The sequence below is a fragment of the Mytilus trossulus genome, chromosome 2 (genome assembly GCF_036588685.1).
Source record: "Mytilus trossulus isolate FHL-02 chromosome 2, PNRI_Mtr1.1.1.hap1, whole genome shotgun sequence".
NCBI lineage: Eukaryota > Metazoa > Mollusca > Bivalvia > Mytilida > Mytilidae > Mytilus > Mytilus trossulus.
The window spans coordinates 103,241,513-103,264,870 of NC_086374.1; the positions used below are offsets into that span (position 1 = coordinate 103,241,513).

Here is a 23,358-nt window from a genome sequence, read left to right on the forward strand (position 1 = left end):
ATTACAATACCATTTCAGTAATTTTGTATTTGTTTATCCATATACTTACATAATAATAGCTCTACCTCGAATTGCATTAGAACTGTTAACTTCTTATTTTAGACACTAGGAATTATTTACTTCTTCACTCATACTCATAATACACATATGATGAATTATGCTTGGTCTGATGCTTGGTCCGTTTCTGTGTGTGTTGCGTTTCGGTGTTGTGTCATTGTTCTCCTCTTATATTTAATGCGTTTTCCTCGGTTTTAGTTTCTTACCCCGATTTTGTTTTTTGTCCATGGATTTAGGAGTTTGAACAGCGGTATACTACTGTTGCCTTTATTTATTGACTCAAAGTTGACACAATTCAACTATCTCCCTAAAGAGCAAATATTGATAAAAATAAAAATCTTGACACTATACACACTTTTAACATATAAAAAAACAGCCAGCAAAATGAAAGTATTCGAACTGTATGAAGAATTACATGGAAACGCTATGCACAAAGAAGAGCAAATTTTAATAAAAATCAAAACCATGACTGAATACACTGCTTCAATATAAAATCAGATTCAAAACAGTGTGGCTGTGGCCTTTGATTGACGACCTGAATTATCCCATTAACTGGGACAGATTAGGTGAATGTTTGTCTTCATCTACCACTGCTCACTACTTACTTACTTTATTTAGGTGTTGAGAACCTTTGGTGACCCCACAGTTTAAGTGTATTTAACAAGTACATAGTGAGGAGTGGTCGTTACAGACAAACGTTCGCATAATCTGTGCCAGTCAATGGGATAGTTTAGGTCGTCAATCAATGGCTACAGCTACACTGTTTTGAATATGATTCTATGTACAAACAGCCATTAAAGTGAAAACCTCATAGCATTCTGTAGTAGTAGATAGCTGTTATTGCTATGCACCTCTTATGCAAGGATGTTCTACAAAAATAATAAAGTTTATCTATCCCCCGAAAGAGCAAATGTCAATAAAAATCAAAACCATGACTGCATGCACACCTTCAAGTTCAATATATTTACAAACAGCAAGCAAAGTGAAAACATCATAGCATTCAAAATGTAGAAGGAGTTATCTGGAATAACTATATAACAACAATGAGAAGAACGGACACATAGACGGACGAACGGACAGGGTTAAACAATATACCCCCAACTTTTCTACTTGCATCAAATTAACAAAAAAGTACCCCTGAAATTATTTCTGGATATAACTACCAAATGTGGTATCAGAATTAATGCTACTCACTTGAGTCGTACATTGAAATTCAAAATGTTGTTGTTTGTTCCATCAGAAATACTGGTTTATTATTGTGAATGTGTTGTCTTCAATTAAAATTATGTTGATTTTTCTAATCTTCTGTCAAACTGTTTTTCTACACGAGTTCTAATTTTGTCCAAAAAGATAACTTTGATCTTACAATGATCAATGTCATTTCATTGTGTAGGACATATTTGAAACTTTACAATTGAAATGTAAGGCGGGCTTACAAATACTTAAATCAAACAACCTATAGCAATATATACCCCATTCTCAACAGCCTACATTGAAATAAAATTAAAAAAAACCCAACATTTGCTCTTAAGTGAAATGATTTGCAAATGGATTAAATATATTCTATCCTTAAGGTGCAGTTTCTTTTACTATTTTGGCAGGATTTTGTCATCGTCTTAACGACCCATATGTAGATTTATGTCCCTTTGGTATCTTTCGTCCCTCTTTTTTTAACGGTAAGTGGTAACAGTGGTCGTCCAATAACAACCAAATGTGATTCATGTTTTTGCCCCATTTATGGGCATTATGTTTTCTGGTCTGTGCGTCCGTTCGTCCAGCTTCAGGTTAACGTTTTTGGTCGAGGTAGTTTTTGATGAAGTTCATGTCCAATCAACTTAGTACACGTGTTCCTTATGATATGATCTTTCTAATTTCAATGCCAAATTAGAGATTTCCCCCGTTTTCACGGTCAGCTTAACATTGAAAATGATAGTGCGGATAGGGCATTCGTGTACTGGGTACACATTTTTGTTATGCATTAGATTAACGTGTATAACATTTTTGTGGAATATATTTACAAATCGAAACATTAGTCAACTTCTAACTGGATTTACATAGTTGGACAGGGAAACACTTTGATACATCTGTTGAAGCGTATTATGTTGAAACACAAGCCATGTAACAATACATATCAGTCACCAGGATTAGGCAAAATGTCTGACAATATGAAAACAGCTAGTTCAAAATTTTCATGCTTCCAAAGACTTTTCCATCCAGATTTACTCTCAAAGCCAATTATTTGAAAATCAAGGATGTATAAAAATGCGAAACAATTATAGAGCTATATAATCAAAAGAACATAAAGTAGCCAAATTCATCTGAGGTTAACTCAACTTGTTAAATGAGTCTGAAAACATGGACATACTTTTAAATTCGTCATTAATGTTTTTTTAAATAAATTTCATGTCGATAAATGAGAAGTCTTCGTCCCCATTGTTTTCTTTCTAAAAACCAATAAACTCTTGTGCCCTTTTTAATTGGGAAATTTGCGGGTGCAGCCCTTATGCACCTGGAGCAACATTGATAAGTAACAAGATATGCTCGTTGATAATAATTGATTAAGGTACACTGCTACTTTTGCATAGGTATTATTTCTGTACTTAAAATCTGTAGTACTGGAAATTTACTTTTAATATCTAGTACTATTTATTTACTTTAAAATTAATGTACTATTTACGTACTTGTATTTCACAGTACTTGATTTGTACCTAAACCTTTGGTACAGAAATAATACCAAAAGCGATCACAATATTCCATGTTTGAATATCATAACTTTAAAATATTTGAAAAAGGCATACTTTCAAAATGCTGAAAATGTAACGGTGTTACCAAAAATATGCAGTACTTAAATTTCAATTACAAATCAAGTACTGTAAAATACGGATACCTAAATTTTACAATAACTTTAAAGTAACAAAATACTGAATATTAAAAGTAGATTTCCAGTATTACACATTTGTGGTAGCTGTGTAATCAATTATGGTTGGGAATTATTTTGTCGGATTTATTCACTTCTTTGGTACAAAAAAGATTGCGTTACGTATTTTCATTTTCGCTAACGCTTTTATTGCATATGTTATATTGACCTTACATTAACGAAACATTACTTTAGAAATATAACTAAATAGTATGGATGATTTTATATAATAATCAGAACATGCAGAATGAGTGAATGATATCATTCCTGTTACCATGTATAATATGGAAAAACAAATACAAAAAAAAAAACAATCAAAGAGAGATAACTTCTGAAGAAGATGATGAAATCCTCAACAAGATCATCTTGTAATACTTTATCATGAGGTTTGTCGCTGGTCCATATGTGGTCTTCATAACTTCAACAGAAACAAGAGGCGTTTTCCTTTTTTTTAAACTGGAAGAGAAAAAAAAGGAGAAAAATAATTAGAAAAACAATGAGGTCTTTCTTCACGTAGAGAAAAAAACCTTAAATAGGAATAAATAAAGTACTTTTTTCCGTTTATTGTGAAAACCACCCATGCTTCAATTATGTGTGACATTAAAGTTTAAAGATTTTTAACGGGTATACAATATATATTGAAATTTGAAACTCCTACAGCAATTGAAGCGTTTAAACTTCCGTGTTAAATAAAGTTTTATATACAAAAAAGTAGTATAGGAATAATGAATTGCAAGCTGTGCTTTTACATTGTCGCATTTTTATTCTTTGAAAACTGTGAGTACTTAAACACTAACCAAATCTATGAATGAACAAAAAACATGATAATATTAATTCCTTTGATTTTAAAAACGAATTTTAACACAATTTTGGGTGGGGTACTAAAAGGAAGTTACATCATCGATGTACGAGTGAAACACGATGCCTATATTTCGCGATAACATAATATATTTAACAAAAGGAGCACGCGGTGAAGCAGTTGAGTAATTCAGTACAAAAAAATAAATTTTATAATTTCTTTTCAGTTTTCTTTTCAGTTTTGATAAAAAAAACTCTTTTAAACAATCTTGATTATTGCAAATAAATCATTTAAAATTTGGAAATGAAATCGTGATGAAGAATAGTTTCTTGATTTATACGAATGCTTTTAGAGGAAATATAAATGAACATGAAGTCACGCTAGATAATTACGAAAGTGGTATATTGCATCAACTTTTTATAGCAATATTGTTCATAAAGCTGACAAATTAAAATATTTCCTACGAGTTTTCTTTTTGGCACTTTATCCTTATTGGAAAAGTAAATTTATCCAACAGTTTGTATTTAACCGTTGCATCTTATTTTTTTTGGCGAGCATTAATTCAATAATTCCCATTATGAGCAAAAAGTAAAATCACAAAAATACTGAACTCAGAGGAAAATCAATACGGAAAGTCCTTAATCACATGGCAAAATCAAATAACAAAACACATCAAAAACGAATAGACAAGAACTGTCATATTCCTGACTTGGTACAGGCATTTTCTAATGTAGAAAACAAACCTTTTTCGGAGTCTTTTGACCATACTACAGATAGTGTTTTTTTGACTCTTAATGATACTGCTAGCGCTTATGGCGTAGGAAATTTCCTGTGAAATCAAGCAACCGATATCAAAGTACAAAAAGGGGTACATATCAACCACCAGCGTAAGTATTTTGCGCTTACATTTCTTAAATACTCATCGTTGATGTTGGAGTACTGCGATTTTCCTCTGATTAACTTTTTTTTTATAGATTTAATATATTTGTATTAGTATGTTGTGTATTATAAATTGTAAAAAAATAACTCTTGTATATGCAGAAATTGAAATATGTTTGTGAGCCTGAAATGATGAATCCCGGAGGACAAACATTGCCACTCAACTGGATAAAACACTGTTAAGAAATGTTCGAATTAAAGATGCGTCGTCATTTATGAAATATAGCTAATATTCTAACTAAATGAAATATGCATTCTTTATTGTCTTCTCCCTTAGATAATCAGGATAGGCAATACTTTGTATTTGTGTTACCATAATTATCTCATTACTAATGAGATATCAACTACAATTACTAATAATTGAAGATTACCCAGGAAGTTTAAATTCTTTTGAATTCAGTATCATCTTAAGTTTAAAAAATTGACTTTAAATAACTGCATGAACAAAGATAATGTTGTATAATAGAAACAACTTCTTTTGTTCTCGTGGTAATTTTTAAATGTGTAAACTTATTTTTGTCAATGGCAATACAACATCTAACATACCTTCTTTGTAAGATAAAAAAAAATGTTGCAATATAATAACGATCTCTAAATTTTTGAAATCCTGAAGTTTGTAAAAATCTAGTGAAAAACCAAATTATTGAAATGTGATCTTAAGTGAAATTTTTAATCAAGATGAGGCAACTTCGCAAGTACAATAAAAATGGTGAATTTAACTTTCAAATCATTCGCTTTTATTCCTACATTAAGTGAATTGTAATCTCATTTGGTTGAACAAATGCTGTATTTGCCTTTACCACTACAAGATTAGGAAATAAGTATATCCGAGTAAAAAGAACAATAACAAAATTTCGAACTCCGTTATATTGACAACGATATGTGAGCAAAATAAACAGACAAAATAGGTAAAAGTGTAAAAATAGGGGTACAGCAGTCAACCTTCTGTATAATTTTATACACTATACAATAAAATAAACATGCCAGCAAAGAAAAACAATGTTGCATATAGACAAACCACATAGGCAAAACTGAGACAATAATATAACAAAATGACCATAGCAGATCATTTCACGGGGAATGGTTTAAAGGGAACACATTGAATTTGGGATAGTATTGTCAGATGTCTTGTTTAGTATCAAGCTAGTTACTAAAGTTTAAAATGTAACTTTGAACTTTATTTGTGAAAAAATTGAGATTTCAAAATAAAAAGGATTTGAATAGTAAGTTGGTTTTAAGTGCCTAAGACTTATGTCAAAAGGTATCTTTTAAGGTCAAATAAACAAATATATGTGTTTCCTACTTCCCTAACTAACCTATATTTTAAACTAAAAAATAGACTATCTTAAAGAGTTTTTGGTACTTTTCCCATATGCACCGATAAAAGTCAGATTTTATCACCCATAGACTCAATGTTATTTTTTTTTGTAAAATAATAATACCATACCTACCTACCCTATCTTTTTCAAAGATGAAATACACATATTATTTTATTTGGCCTTATAAAAAAAAGGTAAAACGTTCTGGAAAATAAGTATTCCAATCTTCCAAGAAGAACTTCTGTGTGTACATTCATTATGATTGATATTGTTATATATATACTTTAATTGCTGACAAAACTATAAATTATTCGACTTACTGACGATTGTATACCCTATAATACATATTTGTAGTTGTATTTGGCAAAAACTTTTGGAATATTTGATCCTCAATGCTCAATTTTATTTTGCCTTTTTCTCTTTTTTCTAACCCTTTGTAGCAGAAATGCGTATCTTGAGTACTAATCATAGGTCTGACCCAGTATCTTTGAAGAGTTTTTTCCATATATATTTATTGGCTTCTTTGCAAAAAAATACTGTGGATAATTTTTTTATCCAAGTGATTACATACATGCGGAAATAAATATCAATGCCACTATCCCTTTTTTACAGATTCATGCACATTGGTGTATAGATATAATTCTACACAATTAACATGGGATTCAGCAAGAGATGATTGCTTACAACGAGGTGGGGATTTGGTAAATGGTTCTTTTCAACAACAGCTTTATAATTGTACTTTTCCTCAAAATACAAACTTTTGGGTTGGAACATATAATGAATTTTCACAGTGGATACAGATAATGGGTATGTAGATGTTTGACGATACAATATCAAATTAAAGATTTATGTGAGAAAGTAAATATTTGTTTATAATGGATGTTTGATTAATATAAAAAAATAATCAACTCAATTATAAGTGTGCAGATTGTGCCACAATTTTGCGAAACTTTTCTACCAAAAAAATAGTAACTTTTTAGATAAAATTTTTGTTATTTTTTATCATACGTAGAGTTTTATTCGCATGTGCAGAAAATTGAGAAAAATTGCAACTTAATCTATGCTTTTCAGGTTGTTCCCAGATGGATACGTCTGGCATTGTAAACCAGTATACTAGTGATAGCCCACATACGTGTGTTGATAATTGTAATAAGTTCTTCGGAATGATGGTGAGCAATTTTGGAGTATAAGTTTGTAATACGTTTTGTTTAAAGTAACATTGTTAACATATACTAGTAATTGAATCATTCATTACACATCAAACAAATTGTTATCTCTAATGGATGGCTAACTACTATAATTGATTTACACCTATCTGGTCTGGAAAATTAATAATTAAATGTTCATGATCCGGGAAAAAATTGTCTGAAGAGTTTGCTGCAGTGTCGAACATTTTGGATATTTCTTATGATCGTAGTATCGTACATCATTGAACTGGTGTATATTTCACGCAAATGAGATTAATCGCTATTGTATTTTATCACAAGAACGATAGCGCATATAAGACAAACATTTTTACTTCACAGTCATCCTTCTGCTATCCATCTTATGATTTGAATGATTAGTATTACCTGTTATTTTCTTTCGCTGGAAAAGTAATGTTGATTTTATGGCAAATGTATCAAATGAGAGACTTAACTTCATATAGTTAACCAAAGCATATATACTGCTTCTCAGTTTTTATAGACTAGATGATTTCAGAAGTTGCTGTTTTATTCGGTAAACTTTGCGTTGACGCCATTTATAGATAGCTGCATTCTTAAATAATATAGAAATGATGTACTAGTAAATCGTTGATGCTGCTACCTAATATCAAACAAAGCCCATAACTTCTTGACAGAGGTCTATATTCTATTTATGGAGTAAATTTCAAAATGTTGGACCTTGAAATTTAATACAAACATCATATGATTTAAGTTCCTTGTACTTATCACATAACTGTTTTGCATCAGGGTTTCCCATAAAAAGAAATGACTCGTATTTCACATAAATAAAAATGTATCTTTCAAAAGTAGTTCAAAATTACATATCACAATCCTCATTTGAATTGCAAATGTGTTCAACCATATCATAATTGATGTTTAAAGTAAAATATAAAGTTTAGATTCTATTCAATCAATTTAAAAAAGAGATTTATATACCAAATAAGTTACATAGTATGTTTCCCTTGATACATCCCACATCACACTACAAACCTACCGCAGTTTATAAATTTATCCGACTTTTTGGAAATTTCAAAAACAGGTACAAGAGCATCAATAATAATATTAGAAAAACCAGCAGAAGATACCGAAAGACATAATATTTATTGTGTTGCTTTATATTGTGGTCTTGATTTAGAGTTGTGTTTCCTCTTTTAGACTTTTCTAATGACTTCAACCAATCACATTGTGGTGAACTTTATCATAAGAAATAATCAACCAATGTCAATAGTTATCAAAGGCACCAGGATTAAAATTTAATACGTCAGACGCGCGTTTCGTCTACACCAGACTCATCAGTGACGCTCATATCAAAATAGTTGTAAAGCCAAAGAAATACAAAGTTGAAGAGCATTGAGGGCTCAAAACTCTAAAACGTTGTATCAACATATTCTTGATTTCGAGTTGTGACTCCTCCCTTTTCTTTTCTAATAACTGCAACTTAAGTCGTCATCCATTGTTTTAATTAAAGTTGAGACTAATTCATTGTGAAAATAGAAGCAGCAAACTTTTTTTTGTGTTGAAATTGTGACCTTTTCGTTTTGAAACCTTTTTTGTATTGAGTTTCAAAAATTTTAGCCATCAGTAACTGCTTTTACTCTTAATACGTCACATTGTGTCTTTGAAAAATATTATATCTGTTGTTTGTTATTCGCGACGATTGGATAAGTCAACCAATTTCCAGCACATTATTACATCTTGATTTTAATATAGTCTGCAGTTACTTGGACCATTGTTCTAGTGTAGCGGATGGTTTTTTTTTATTGTTGTTTTTGTACATAAATAAAGCCGTTGGATTCGCGTTTGAATTGCTTTATATTTTGTCGGGGATTTGTTTATAGTTTGATATGCGATATGAGGTTATCTCAATGATGAATTTTGTAACGTTAATCTATAGCTGCTAACATCTACGTCAGTTGGTTTCTTGTTGATAGTTGTCTCGTTGGCAATCATAATGCATCTCCTGATTTTACAATACACCTAGATTATACCGGATCTTCTACCGGTTTAAAGGTTAAGTCAAAACATATGTTTAAAAATTATTTAAGGCGATATACTCATCTCACTTAAAATGTAATAAAACGAATATAGTGATGCATCAGCGAATCTTTACAAAAGGTTTCATTAATAGTCCTTAATCAAGAGCTGCACTAACTGTATCAACAAAATTTAGATAAATGTATTAGAAGAGAGTGGTGAAAGATACAAAAAGTAATCATGGATAGATGCAGTTAAAATATATCAACAAAGACGAATAAAATTACATATTTTTTAAATCAAATTGATATAATTTGTAGATATTGTTTATAAATGCTGATATAATATACACTTTTAGTAGAATTTCTGTTTGCTGTTTGCTGGGGGGGGGGGGGGGGGGGTCGTTTTTAATACTTTCTGTGCCTTTATTTCACAAACACTATAATTTCTTAAATCTGTTGAATGTAGAAGTAAAGCTACATGTGTACGCAGTCGTTGAAACTGAAGTTTAGTTATCATGTATGTCCTGCTATGCAGAATAGTCAAAAACAGATTCTTATATGACGTGCTTTCGCTTTTTGAAGAAACCCATGCTCTAAATCCAATACAATTTGTTTGCACATGCATATATTGACTTCAAAATAATAAATTTAATCAAATTATAATGCACTTAATATATTTCGTTAACTTTAAGTTTAAAACACTTTCAAACTCTTAAATGGTGCACATAATGTTACTAACTCAATTATTATGACTGTATTGTGTAGCATTCCGAAATTGATATATTTGACCCAGATACGACAATCGTGCATGTTGGCTGTTCAAACTCCTCCCTTTGAAAAATCACAGTGCAAGCCGTTTGCTTCTTTACAAACAAAAAAGGGAGGTTCAAGGAAGAGCCTACACAAACACGTTTACACTTAAACTTATCGGACATAGCAATAACATTAATTGTCCTTTTCAGAATCGATAATAATTAATGTAAGCTATACTTTATTGATTTTTTAACATGGCATTATATTCGTGTTATTTTAACCTTCACTATCGCTCGGGCAAAACTAATCACGAATATAATGCCTACCGATGTTAAAAATACAATAAAGTATAGCGTGTATCAATTATTTCTTAAACAATAAATGTGCAGTATTATTTTAAATTTAACTTAACAAAACATATGTGTGTAATACATTAATGTTTATTGATCTATATTTCTATAAGTGCGGCAAATGTAAGTTCGATTTAATATTGAAAATCAATTAGATTTGCCCATACTTCAGATTTCGATTATGCCAGTATAACATTAAAACGTTTAACTTATGTTTGTAATATTCCTCATTTGTTCCTCCTATTTATTCAAATATTATATTCAGATTGTCAAAAGTTTTGTTTTTCCAATAGTTAGAAGCTTTGGTCTTGTGAGTCTTTGTTTACTCCTTGGTTTTGATTGTTATTGTCCTTCACTATATCTACAGTTTTTTAGGTGTTAAAACAAGGTAAATAAACTCACCACAGATACAAGGAATGTAATTTTGTATTTGCGTCAGACGCGCGTTTTGTCTTAAAAAGAGTCAGCAGTGATGCTCGAATAAAAAAAAGGTTAAAATGGCCAATAAGTACAAAGTTGAAGAGCATTGTAATCACAAATTCCTAAACGTTTTACCAAGTATAGCTAACATGTTAGCAAATTGTTGAAACGCGTGTCTGGCGTACAAAACTATAAGCTTGATATCTTTAATGAGATGATGTAACACAAACCCCACTTTAAATAACTCATCAAAGAAACCAGGCTGATAATTGTGTACAACAGATACGCGTTTGGTCTACAAAAATTCATCAATGTTGCTCGATTAAAAGAATTTAAAAGGTATAATTAAGTACGAAATCGAAGAGCATTTGGAACACAAAGTTCCAGCGACGGTGTTTTAACATTACTCCATGGACCAGTCTTCTTGCTGGAAACTTTTAATGTGTTAAAAGTTGGAGGGCTTTGAACAGTATTATCATCTGGTTGTAGGATAACAGTTGTTACTGTTTGCCTGATAATTATTCATGGGAGACAGATCAAAGTCAAGTAAATGATTCAATGTGCAACAAGACATGTGGAGAGAATATGCAGGACTCTTGTGGTGGCAATGAGTATATAACTGTGTATAAGAGAGGTAAATATACATAATACATATCTATTAACGACGAGCCGTTATACAAAATATCATACTGTTTTAATTTGATGCGATATGGAAATAAAAAGATACGGTTAGACTGTGAATGAGCCAATTATCCACCAAACTTTAAATGAAGTTGATATAACTCATAAGTAACACGACGGCATTCAGCAAAGTCGGCTATGAAATGTCTCGAAATGATGCATATGAAACAATTCAATAAGAAAAGTACCGGCCTTATTCATAGCAAAACGATTTTTGAAAATCAAATCAAATACCAGTCAGTCAGACATGAACCAACGAATAAAATTAATGTGCAGACGGGTGCCACGTGTGGAGCAGGATCTGCTTACCCTTCCGGAGCACCTAATATCAACCCTATTTTTTGGTGGTGTTCGTGTTGTTTATTCTTTAGTTTTCTATGTTGTGTCATGTGTAGTATTGTTTGTCTTTTTGTCTTTTTAATTTTTAGCCATGGCGTTGTCAGTTTGTTTTAGAATTATGAGTTTGACTGTCCCTTTGGTATCTGTCGTCCCTCGTTTAAACATGTTTGAATGTGCACCCCACGATTACCTGCGACAGTGGTGTAACAATACATCATAAGAACAAACTATAAACTAGAGGCTCTAAAGAGCATGTGTCGCTCACCTTGGTATATGTGAATATTAAACAAAGGAAGCAGATGGATTCATGACAAAATTGTGTTTTGTTGATGGTGATGTGTTTTTAAATCTTACTTTACTAAACAGTCTTGCTGCTTACAATTATCTCTATCTATAATGAACTTGGCCCAGTAGTATCAGTGGAAATGTTAATTAAAAATTTACAAATTTTATGAAAATTGTTAAAAATTGACTATAAAGGACAATAACTCCCTAAGGGGTCAATTGACCATTTCGGTCATGTTGACTTATTTATAGATCCTACTTTGCTGAACATTATTGCTGTTTACAGTTCATCTTTATCTATAATAATATTCAAGATAATAACCAAAAACAGCAAAATTTCTTTAAAATTACCGATTCACGGGCAGCTAGATATCGATCTGATAAGCAATTTCACCCCACGTCATATTTGCTCTAAATGCTTTGGTTTTTGAGTTATTAGCCAAAAACTGTATTTTACCCCTATGTTCTATTTTTAGCCTTATTGGCCATCTTGGTTGGTTGACCGGTTCACGCCACACATTTTTTAAACTAGATACCCCAAAGATGATTGTGGCCAAGTTTGGATTAATTTGGCCCAGTAGTTTACTTTAATTTACGAAAAATGGTTAAAAATTTACTATAAAGGGCAATAACTCCTAAACAGGTCAACTGACCATTTTGGTCATTTGACTTATTTGTAGATCTTACTCAGCTGAACATTATTGCTGTTTACAGTTTATCTCTATCTATAATAATATTCAAGATAATAACCAAAAACAGCAAAATTTCCTCAAAATTAACAATTCAGGGGCAGCAACCCAACAACCGATTGACCGATTCATCTGAAAAGGGCAGATAGATCTTGACCTGATCAACATTTTTACCACTTTTCAGATTTGCTCTAAATGCTTTGGTTTTTGAGTTATAAGCCAAAAACTGCATTTTACCCCTATGTTCTATTTTTAGCCGTGGCGGCCATCTTGGTTGGTTGACCCGTTCACACCACACATTTTTAAAACTAGATACCTCAAATGATGATTATGGCCAAGTTTAGTTTGATTTGGCCCAGTAGTTTCAGAGGAGAAGATTTTTGTAAAAGTTAACGACGACGGACGACGACGGACGACGAAGGACGACGGACGACGACGGACGACGACGGACGACGGACGCAAAGTGATGAGAAAATCTCACTTGGCCCTTCGGGCCAGGTGAACTAAAAACAGTGCTAACTTTTTTATGCTATATGTACTGCAAAGTCTTGATACAACAGGGTTTTAATTATCTTGTGTCGTTTTCGTTCTTTTTATCAACGTTAAATTCAAACTTTTCTAAAAGAAAATATCTTATAAATTTGTTCTGCATCCACCATGTTATATTTTGTCAATGTAACCAGTACTCTTAAAACTTATCTATTTTGTTTATTCATCAAACAATGACTGCAAATGGTAGCTTTTATTTACTAGTGCCAAATAGTATAGTGCTTGACCGAATTGATGAGCCAGACAAAAATTCTATAATGTGTGGGTGTATGGAGTGTACCAACAACGGATGGCTATACTATGGGTATTCTTGTAACCAATCACTACAGACGACTTGTAGTAAGTAATTTGTATGCATACTTTTTTCAAAATGACTTTTATGCAAATTGTTGTAGGGTTCAATGTAGTACTTATGTCTTATTTTTTAATTTTGAATATATGGGTTATTGGTAAAATTCATTTTATCTATAATTTTCGATTTAATGTTTCACTTTGTCCGTTTGGCATTATTGGATTAAACGTTTTGTATGTCAATCGCAGGTGTTAGAAATTAATATAAATTAAGGAATGCATCTCCTTCATGCAAAGCTCTGATTCCTTTCACTGATTTGGCTATCCTTTTTCGACCTTTTGGATTATAGCTCTTCATCTTTTATATAAGCTTTGGATTTCAAATATTTCGGCCACGACCATTACTGCAGAGACGTGTATTGTCGAAATGCGCATCTGGTGCAGAAGAATTGGTACTGTTAATGTTGTTTCCATTTCATATATGCCATATTCTATATCGTGTATTATTTAATTAATAACATTTTGTAAATCTAGTAATCTATGACATAGCTTTGTCTAAAATATTTTCGCGTTTTATCTGTGCATTATTTAATAGTATCTTCATAAGCAAATATTGTGTTGTTTTCTTCAGTAAGTATGTCTGAATGAAAATGCAAAAAAGTAGGCTCGTTTGAGGATAGCATTAACAATCAATTATTCTAAAAACTGAATTTTAAATACATATAAAAGTAAAATATGCGTGATTTTCAATTGAACATTGAAGTTCTGCTTCTAGTTTGTTATATCTTTTGATAGATGACAAAAGTGAGATAGAAGACAATAGAAATTGGAATGAAGGCAAGGAAGCTTGCTGGTCCGATCATCAATCATTTCTCTTAGCTGGTACAATCAACGATTTACAATGTGTCAATACAACAAGTAGAGCCCCAATGTGGATAGGTCTTTACAGGCGGAAAAGAATTCAAGTTGTGAAAGGTAATGTGTAGTCTTAATAAAAGATATTCACATCTTCTGTTATCTCGGGCATACTAGAAATTTACACCTGGTATTCACTGTCAACTGAAGATTTTTCTTTTTTTTCTGGGATTTAACTTTTTTTTTATATATTTCCCTGAGAAATGGATTGCTCTAGCTGTATTTTGCCAAATTTTTCTGTATATCTTAAATGCTCTTCAAATTCGTTCTTTATTTGGCCCTTTTTATCTTTCTTTTATTCGAGCGTCACTGATGAGGGTTTTGTAGACGAAACGCGCCTCTGGCGCAAGTATTAATGATCTACATATCAACAACATTTGATGTTGTGTGCTTTGCATTGTTAATTCTGCTAATTTTGTTATTCATATGAAGGAAAATTCTTCAAAAACGAAACCTCTCAAGGACAAAAGCATGAATACTGTTTGTAGCGTTCTTCAATTTCATGTTCATATATATTGATGTTGTTTGAAGTCACCAGCAACATGTTTTTGCAGTCTTAGATCTTTGAAGGTACCAGGAATATGACAATTGTTATCCAGTCGTTTGATAGATTTGAGACTTTGATTTTGCCATTTAATTAGAGACTCTCCGCTTTGAATTTTCCTCGTAGTTCAGTATTTTGTGATGCAACCCTCCACTGGAGGATAGCGTATCAGAACATCGGGTTTTAATGAGATTGCTGTTGTTGCTTAAATTTCGAATAGATGATAACTTTACGTTTAATATACTAAATTATTCTTTTCTATTTTTCCTGCCATTTTTTTTAAAATTTTATTCTAGTGTTTATGATGAGTCTTACGTAGATGAAACGAGAGACTGATGTACCAAATTATGAGTCCGGCAACTTTAACAAGTATTTTTGTATCACTTATATACCTTCCTCTCCTGTTTACGGCGTATGAACCTATCACAATTACACTTTTCAGCGTTTACACTTATTATGATGTTAATTATTCCTTCCATATCTTTCTTCCCTATTTTGAATGATTTCTTTATCTGTTTAAATTCTATTTTTGAAAGTAAATCAATATAAAAACAAGATCTGTGCACTTGAATTTGTAGATGATCAACAGCAATATTGATGCTTTTACTGAATCTCATTCAATACAAGCTTCGCCCACCATGCGAATCTACTCTCAATCAAAATGTCCAACAACTATACTTGTATCTAAAGCCCTTAGACAGTGGACACATTCTTCTAATGAGACCAGACACAGACACATCATATCGATTGTCTAGCTTCTTTTTGCGTCACAAAGAATAATGGCATTTGGTGGGCATTAATTTTGCGTAACTTCAGAGGAGACCACATCAACACATGTACAAAGAGCAAAGAGTTGGAGTAAATGAGTAGCTATAAAGTAAAATAAAAAAAAACCGACTGAACTCCGAGTAAAATTCAAAACGAAAAGTATCAAATCAAATGGCACAATTAAAGGTCAAACACATCAAATTAATGGATAACAACTGTCATATTCCTGACTTGGTACAGGCATTTTCTATCATCATAAGGGGATAAAATTATCACCCTAAATATATCGAATCCTTAAAATTCGTATTTGTTCCTTTAATGTTAAACAACTCACTGTCACAAATGTCCAGTATTTGATTATGATTTTATCCTTAAAAAAATCAGCTACATGCAATAAACAAATACTGTCCCATGTAAAGGTTAATGCTTTCAATACAAATGTTCTCTGTAATTCCTGATTCCTATTGTCAGTTTCTATAAACCTGCATCTGCGCGGGAAAATGTAAAGTATGCATAAAAGGAGATGCGACATATTGCTTCCTTAGGTGCAGTCATGATTTAGAAGCAATATATATATCATATATTATAAAGTATATTTGTTTCATTAATAGAGGAAAAGTCATCTGTATCTGCCGTTTCTTGTTTTCATGGTATGCTCACTGCTGGTGTTCTAAGTATAGACAGCAACTTAAATTGTACAGCTCAACTTCCATTTATATGCGAATTAGGTAAGAAAAAGTAAATAAGTTTTCTTATAGTTACGAAATATAAGTTATAAGTTAATCAAAGGCAAACATTTATCTAAAGTGGAAATTTAACAATACAGAAAATAAAAGTCAGAGTGTAAATGAAATATAGCAACAGATCAAATAATGTGTATGGGTTTTATTGATTACCTCAGTTTTATCAACAGTCAAATATTATTTTTTTGTATGTCTTTCCGATCTATTTGCATAGGGCTTTATTTCTTCATCTCTTACATTTATGTCATTATTGCAACCTTGATTCTTTTATTAGGGATTAATTGAGAAATGAGGAATGTGTCAAGGAGACAACAACCCGACCAAAGAGCAGAAAACTATATATATTCGTTCTTATCTTGTACTGTTATACCACTGTCCCAGGTTTGGGGAGGGTTGGGATCCAGCTAACATGTTTAACCCCGCCACATTATTTATGTATGTGCCTGTCTCAATTCAGGAGCCTGTAATTCAGTGGTTGTCGTTTGTTTATGTGTTGCATATTTGTTTTTCGTTTTCGCTATGCGGTATGGGCTTTGCTCATTGTTGAAGGCCGTACGGTGACCTATAGTTGTTAACGTCTGTGCCATTTTGGTCTTTTGTGGATAGTTGTCTAATTGGCAATTATACCACATCCTCTTTTTTATATATATATAAAAATATATAAAGGATTTGAATAAAAACAATCATAAATAAAATCTATAATTTATTAGACACAGAAGACGTGTTGTCCTCCGATTGCTACGTTTATCCACCAGAGCATGTAACAACAGAATTAACAACAGTAGAAGAAGGAACAACACAAACAAAATATGTTGACTTAACAACGCCTGCAAGCGGAACATCACAACCAAAGAAGTTAACTGATGATAATGATGACATTAGCCCAGGTAATTAATCAAAGAAAACTTCACGTAATGTGTAATTTATCTAATATAAGCTTCGATGGGCGTTAAAATATGTGGTGGATTTTTTTTTTGCTTGTTTGAATTTGATGACTCGAATTTGATTCAGTATGATTTTGTTTCATTTTGCCATATTGCTTTAATGTTTTAAAATGTTTACAATAAGGTTACTTTGGTTGCAAGATTTATTAATAATAACTTCAGGAGGAAAAAATTACATGCTTGTTCGTGTGTGTAATTTGTTAATCTCAAATGAGTTTAGACTTTGATATCATGTAATGATTATCTTGTACTATTGTATACAAGTCAAGTGTGTCTCAATCCATTTTTTTGTTTGCAACAGATGAGCATTGTAAAAAAGTTAAAAGTTTTCTTGTACTTTTCAAGTTATTTGCTAATTATTTTGTTCTATATTTTGTATAGGCGCAGCTGTAGGTATTGCGTTTGCAGTAGTTTTACCTACCCTTCTGGTCATTGGTACTATCATCTGTCACGTGGCATGTGGACAAAAGTATGTGTTACTTATGATAGACATTCTTACTATTGTATATATGAAGGCACCACTTACAATGGCAGTTTGTCAAATATACCATTAATTATGTCGAATATGGAATGAGGGTAACAAAGCATTTGGGAGTTCTCCTTTGATTGGAAGAACCTACCAGTAAACAGTTTAAGATAAAACAACTAGAATGTAGGTTTTTTTCATTTCCTTTCAGGTCTTAAAGCTCCTCATTTTTCAGGTATTCAGACATACTAGCCTAGTTGGCATTAATTTGTGGGAGATTTGAACGTTCCTGTTGAAATTTTAATCCAGAAAAAAGCTTCAGACGAAATAAACTTATAAAACGTCACATTCAATCATAATTCTCAAAATCACACTAGAGAATTTTAAAGAACTGACACAACAGTACATAATACATGCATCATATATAAGTCATAAACTACAGTTCTTTCTTAATTGGAGACGCCACTCTTGTACCATTCGAATTATCTTCCTTTGATTAGAAAAATAATAAATACGACACTTAAGTCATTGAATAAAACATTGTGCATCCATCAATAAGACGATATTGAGACAAGCACGAATCTCACGCTGAACAAGAAAAATTGTCACGGACAAATAGCCATCATAATATTTCAAAACCTAAGCCCACATTACTTCTCTTTAGTGATTCTCGAAAAATGTGAACAGTACATTTGGAAGTACTGTGTATCTTATTACCAATATGGTTGGTGAAGGGCGGGATTACCCAGACAATACAAGCCTCCTTGTATACATTGTTTTTGTCAGTATTTATTAAAACAAAATTGTTAGCTTTAAGTTTATGAATAATTTTAATTGAAGTGTCTTTAATTAATGTAACTATGATTGAAGTTTTGAACTAAAATGGCTTACTCTGATCCTTTCGGTATGGGTGCTTGTACATCATTAGTGTACTTTGTTGTCATACCTCGATATCTTATATGTTATTGTAAACAAACATATCATGCCAAGTGACTTTTTATAATTTACTTATGACAAGACGCTGCTGTACATATTGATAAAAAAATAAAGTAGGATAATTATGATGTAAAAAAAAAAAGAAAGATGATGACCATGGTACTGAAAAGCGACAAGTCGAAGGTATACATGTATACAATATGACGGAGAAAAGAAATATAAAAACGGATATTGAAGCAGTTCGACAAACAGTTGGGACCTAAAGATTGAGCAAAATGATTCGAATCTCTATAGTTATATTTAGCCGAGTTCTTTAGTTTACTCTGTATGACCTTTTTGTTATTGTAGGCCCACTGAAAGAAAGCCGGAGGATAAAGTAGAACTTAGAAAGAAAGAGGAATATTATATTCGCCCTTCTAGCGAGATGTCAGAAATAAATATACGATATTCGTTGTTTGAACAAGAACCGGACAATAAAGAATCCGATAGTGGTATTGGAGATAATAGCAATGCTTCTGTTTCGTATGAAAAATCACGAGATGGTCACGTGTCGACATTTATTACAATACCAAAAGTACAAGCACCAAATGGTCCAGACATAGAAGCATCAAATGGTCCCGACAAAGATGTACCAAACGGTCCAGAAATAGAAGCACCAAATGTTCCAGACATACCCGTAGTTAATGTCTTAGTTAATGACGATGATTTGGTTACTAAGTTATAGCAAAAGTAATATATTGATATTCTAATAATCAGACTTGCAATGCTTACTGAAAATTACATTCAAGTAATAAGTTTAGGAGCAAAGCATAAAAAGGGTATGTAATTCCGTATAAATAATATCCCGTTAGTAATATTTGAATTACATTTATATATACTTGTGGCCTTTGTTACTGGAATAAGAATGTTTGAAATTATTAACTTTGTAAATGATGCTTTATTCATGGTCATATATAAATAAAAGGTTGAATGTTGTATGATATGTTACTAGGAGAACTAAGTAATTATAAACTATATGCCAAATTGTACCAAGCATGGCTATAATCATCATTTGGGTAAATAAACATTATCTTATTATTATAATCTTTAAGGTCAAATAGACAAATGAAATGTCAAATTAGATGCGGAAGCATAAAGACAAAACAAACAGTTTCAAGTTAACGTCTTATGAGGACATACTCGCTTATTTCATAATTTCTTATAAACTTACATTAATTTTGTTATCGAAACGTATTCCTTTACTCTATTAATAATCTCATCATAAATACCAGGATTGAACATTTGTATTTACACCAAACGCGCGATTCGTTTACAAAAAAAAAACTCATCAAAGGCGCTCGTATCAAATGAAGTAATATAAGCCAAATAAAGTACGAAGGTTGGAGAGCATTGAGGACCTAAGATTCCTATTTGTTTTTGATAAATACAGCTAAAGTAATTTATTCCTGATTTAGAAAATGTACTGATCAATCAATAACACAAGGGAAATCATTCCCAATGTCAAGATGACAGAATTACATGTTTTATTTTTCTTTCTCTTGTGGAATGTTGTCTCATTGGCACACATTACCACAATTGATTTAGTCTGAATTACAAGGATTCTGGTTTGGGAAAGGCATTTAAAGACGCAAACTCTGCCCTAACCCGTAGCAGTGTGTAACATCACAACCGAAGATCACACTGTAAATATCAGTTTGAAACGCCTCGACACACGAGGCACATAAGACAGCTAAGCTCAGATACACAATACCAAACAATGGCAACTCACAAATACTAAAGGATTTTAATTTGAAATACTAAGGCTTACTTTCTCAGGAATAGATATCTTAACTGTATTTTTGCAAAATTTGAAAAATGTTTGGTCCTCATTGCTCTTCTTCTTCGTATCTTATTTATCCTTATTAACTTTTTAAATTCGAGCGTCACTGATAAGTCTTTTGTAGACTAAACGCGCGTCTGTCGCAAATACATAATTTCAATCCTGGTATCTATGATGAGTTCATTCAAAGCCCTTTAAACTAATATTTCTTTTTTTCAAAAACTATTACGTACACATCCAACAGATTTAGCATATTTTAATGTTTCAGTCTCTGTGTGGAAATTCTTTAATGCAACTGTAAATGACTGACTGTCACTTTAAACATTTGTATGCAATTTGGTAATGGGTTTTTACATCTCATATAATGTTTAGATCCTCGTTCATTTTTCTCAAAATGTTTTTTTAAAATTCTTAAAATTTAAGAACACATGTACTTTTAATTCTTTAATTAAAGGAAAATTTGGCTTATTTTTTTCGGAAAGGGGATTCACTGCAGTAACTTGTGATTCTCAATTATAGAACATTTTTAGATATATACAACAAAACCTATTTTGAATGTAATCACGAATTGACTGATATATCCGGTAATTTTACGTGTATTATCATTATTAAACACCTGTATAGAGGTAACGGCCTGTAATTACTCAACAGTTAGTGATAACAGAGTACACTGGTTGTCAGCACGCCAAATGTTAACTTCAATAATTTTGTCATTTTGATTTAATTTTATGATAACCGTCAAATGAGCTTATCTACGTTTCTACGTTATTGTGAGGTGTCACGGCGGCCACTTTGGTATTGATGTGTTAAAGGCGTGATTGATACAAGAAAAATAGTCAAATGTTTGTGATTTTCGCGTCATTATGTAGTAAATATTGTAAAATAACTGTTTTACTTGTAGAATTATGATAACGGCATGAATGCCCTTTGATATTGGATTTAATTAAATTCCAAATGTTACCAGTAGAAGAGTATTAAGATGAAATATAGCAATCAGAATACGTATATAATTGTGATGGGAACTGAAACTTATTGTGGTACAGAGAAAGTAAACAGACACCGCCTCATGTCAGACAATTTATCAAGAATCCTTTTCTATTTAACATAACGAATGTGCAGTCTTGTTTATACATACTGTCTTGACCTAGGTATCATTTACTTATGGGTTCAAAACCAGAGTATCACAACCTTTCGCTCTATATTGAAATAAGTCGATTTTCATCGTAATGATATGGTTAAATATAAGCTTCCAATTTTATTTAGTGTTGATATACTTATAAGTGTAAGTACTGTGAGTCGCAAAAGTATCCGGTTTCTTACTGAATCTTTGAATATAAAGTCCCACCGAATTATATTTACTACCATTTTGTGGAATATAGACGCTGAAAGTTGTGCTGCTTATAAATGCGCTGTCAGTTTCCTGGAATATAAACCTGTAGTGGACAGTACGTTGGTACTAAAATAATTTGAAGAGTGAAATTTGGATAAAAAAAAGTTTATTTGTTTTTGAATCTTCTTTTTTTTTATTATTATTTCATATGTTGAAAATCCTCTATGCCAAATCATTTACAAAAACGATATCAAAAGATTATGAATTACCAAGCAATGTCAAAGAACATGCAACTTGTTATTCAAAGCGACATAACTCAAAAATACCTTAATATAACAAATGAACCGCTTTATAGCATTGAATATTTAAAATTTATTTTCAAAATTTTCAAAAATGTACAGAGTATAACAGAGTAGATTAAATTTCAGGGTATTATTGAAATCAAAAACATTTTGAGTAGGGTTTTTTCAAAGTTTGTGGAATTAACTTTTTATCCAACGGTCCTCATATTTCATGCATTAAATATTTATAAATCAAGAATTTCCATAAAAAAGCTCTTCAAAATATTATCTGATGTTACAGTGTTAAAATCATTTGTCTTTTAATGAAAAATAGCAATGCAGTGACGACACTTTGTTAATTTATTCATATTTTTCTTTAATCACTCCTATTCAACCTGCTTGGCCTGAGTGTGTGGTTTTAACAAATTATTGGTCTATCCAACTCAATTCCAACAGACTCTATCATCTTGAATTTGCATGAAATAAGTATCACTGTACGTTAGGCTAACAAACAACAATCAATCAGTATATCTCCATTTTCTTACTCTATAGAGTAAATAAGTAAATGCAGTCGATTCTAACTTGATCAGATCAAAATGACCGTTTCAGACCTAAATCTTGCTACTAGTGCTAACAGGATGTATCAAATCAAGACTGATTTCCAGAGGATATCTTTTGAATCATAATATTTGCTTATCATCAGTTTGGAAATATACCATTAAAAAGGACTAAAATTAAAGAATAAAATCACAGTTTTCATACCTGTCTGATTATAAAAGCCATTGTCTTTACTTTAACAGTGAAAGCATCAAAAGACGTCTTTGTTTCTCATTTTCTCTATCGTATGACTTTTTACCTTTTATTTTCAACAGTAGTATTATTGACATCAAAAGTATGTTGTGTTTGTTATTCCACAAATCAATACATTTGGAGATTCATTACTTGTACAGTACCATATATAAATTTTACAAGTGTTTTAACATTTTACATATTTATCATAATCTTTTAAAATATCTGTATCAACTTTGTAATTTTTGGTCTAG

At 31.6% G+C, this 23,358-nt stretch overlaps 1 protein-coding gene across 1 annotated transcript; it reads left to right on the forward strand.

The window, feature by feature from the left end:
* Positions 1 to 3,644: 3,644 nt before the first annotated feature.
* Positions 3,645 to 19,609, forward strand: LOC134706186 (uncharacterized). The gene is made up of 10 exons (XM_063564894.1): positions 3,645 to 3,751; positions 6,644 to 6,838; positions 7,103 to 7,200; positions 11,225 to 11,369; positions 13,483 to 13,617; positions 14,365 to 14,544; positions 16,408 to 16,524; positions 17,250 to 17,426; positions 17,865 to 17,952; positions 19,234 to 19,609. Exons 1-10 carry the CDS (start codon positions 3,700 to 3,702, stop codon positions 19,607 to 19,609), a joined length of 1,563 nt encoding a protein of 520 aa, XP_063420964.1. The 5' UTR covers positions 3,645 to 3,699.
* Positions 19,610 to 23,358: the final 3,749 nt, after the last annotated feature.

What these genes read in the sequence shown, in the direction of transcription:
- LOC134706186 (XM_063564894.1), top strand. Translation starts at nt 3,700, where the DNA reads ATGAATTGCAAGCTGTGCTTTTACATTGTCGCATTTTTATTCTTTGAA. An exon ending in ACAGTGGATACAGATAATGG is followed by an intron (nt 6,839 to 7,102) that starts GTATGTAGATGT and finishes TATGCTTTTCAG; the next exon opens with GTTGTTCCCAGATGGATACG. An exon ending in ATCACTACAGACGACTTGTA is followed by an intron (nt 13,618 to 14,364) that starts GTAAGTAATTTG and finishes ATCTTTTGATAG; the next exon opens with ATGACAAAAGTGAGATAGAA.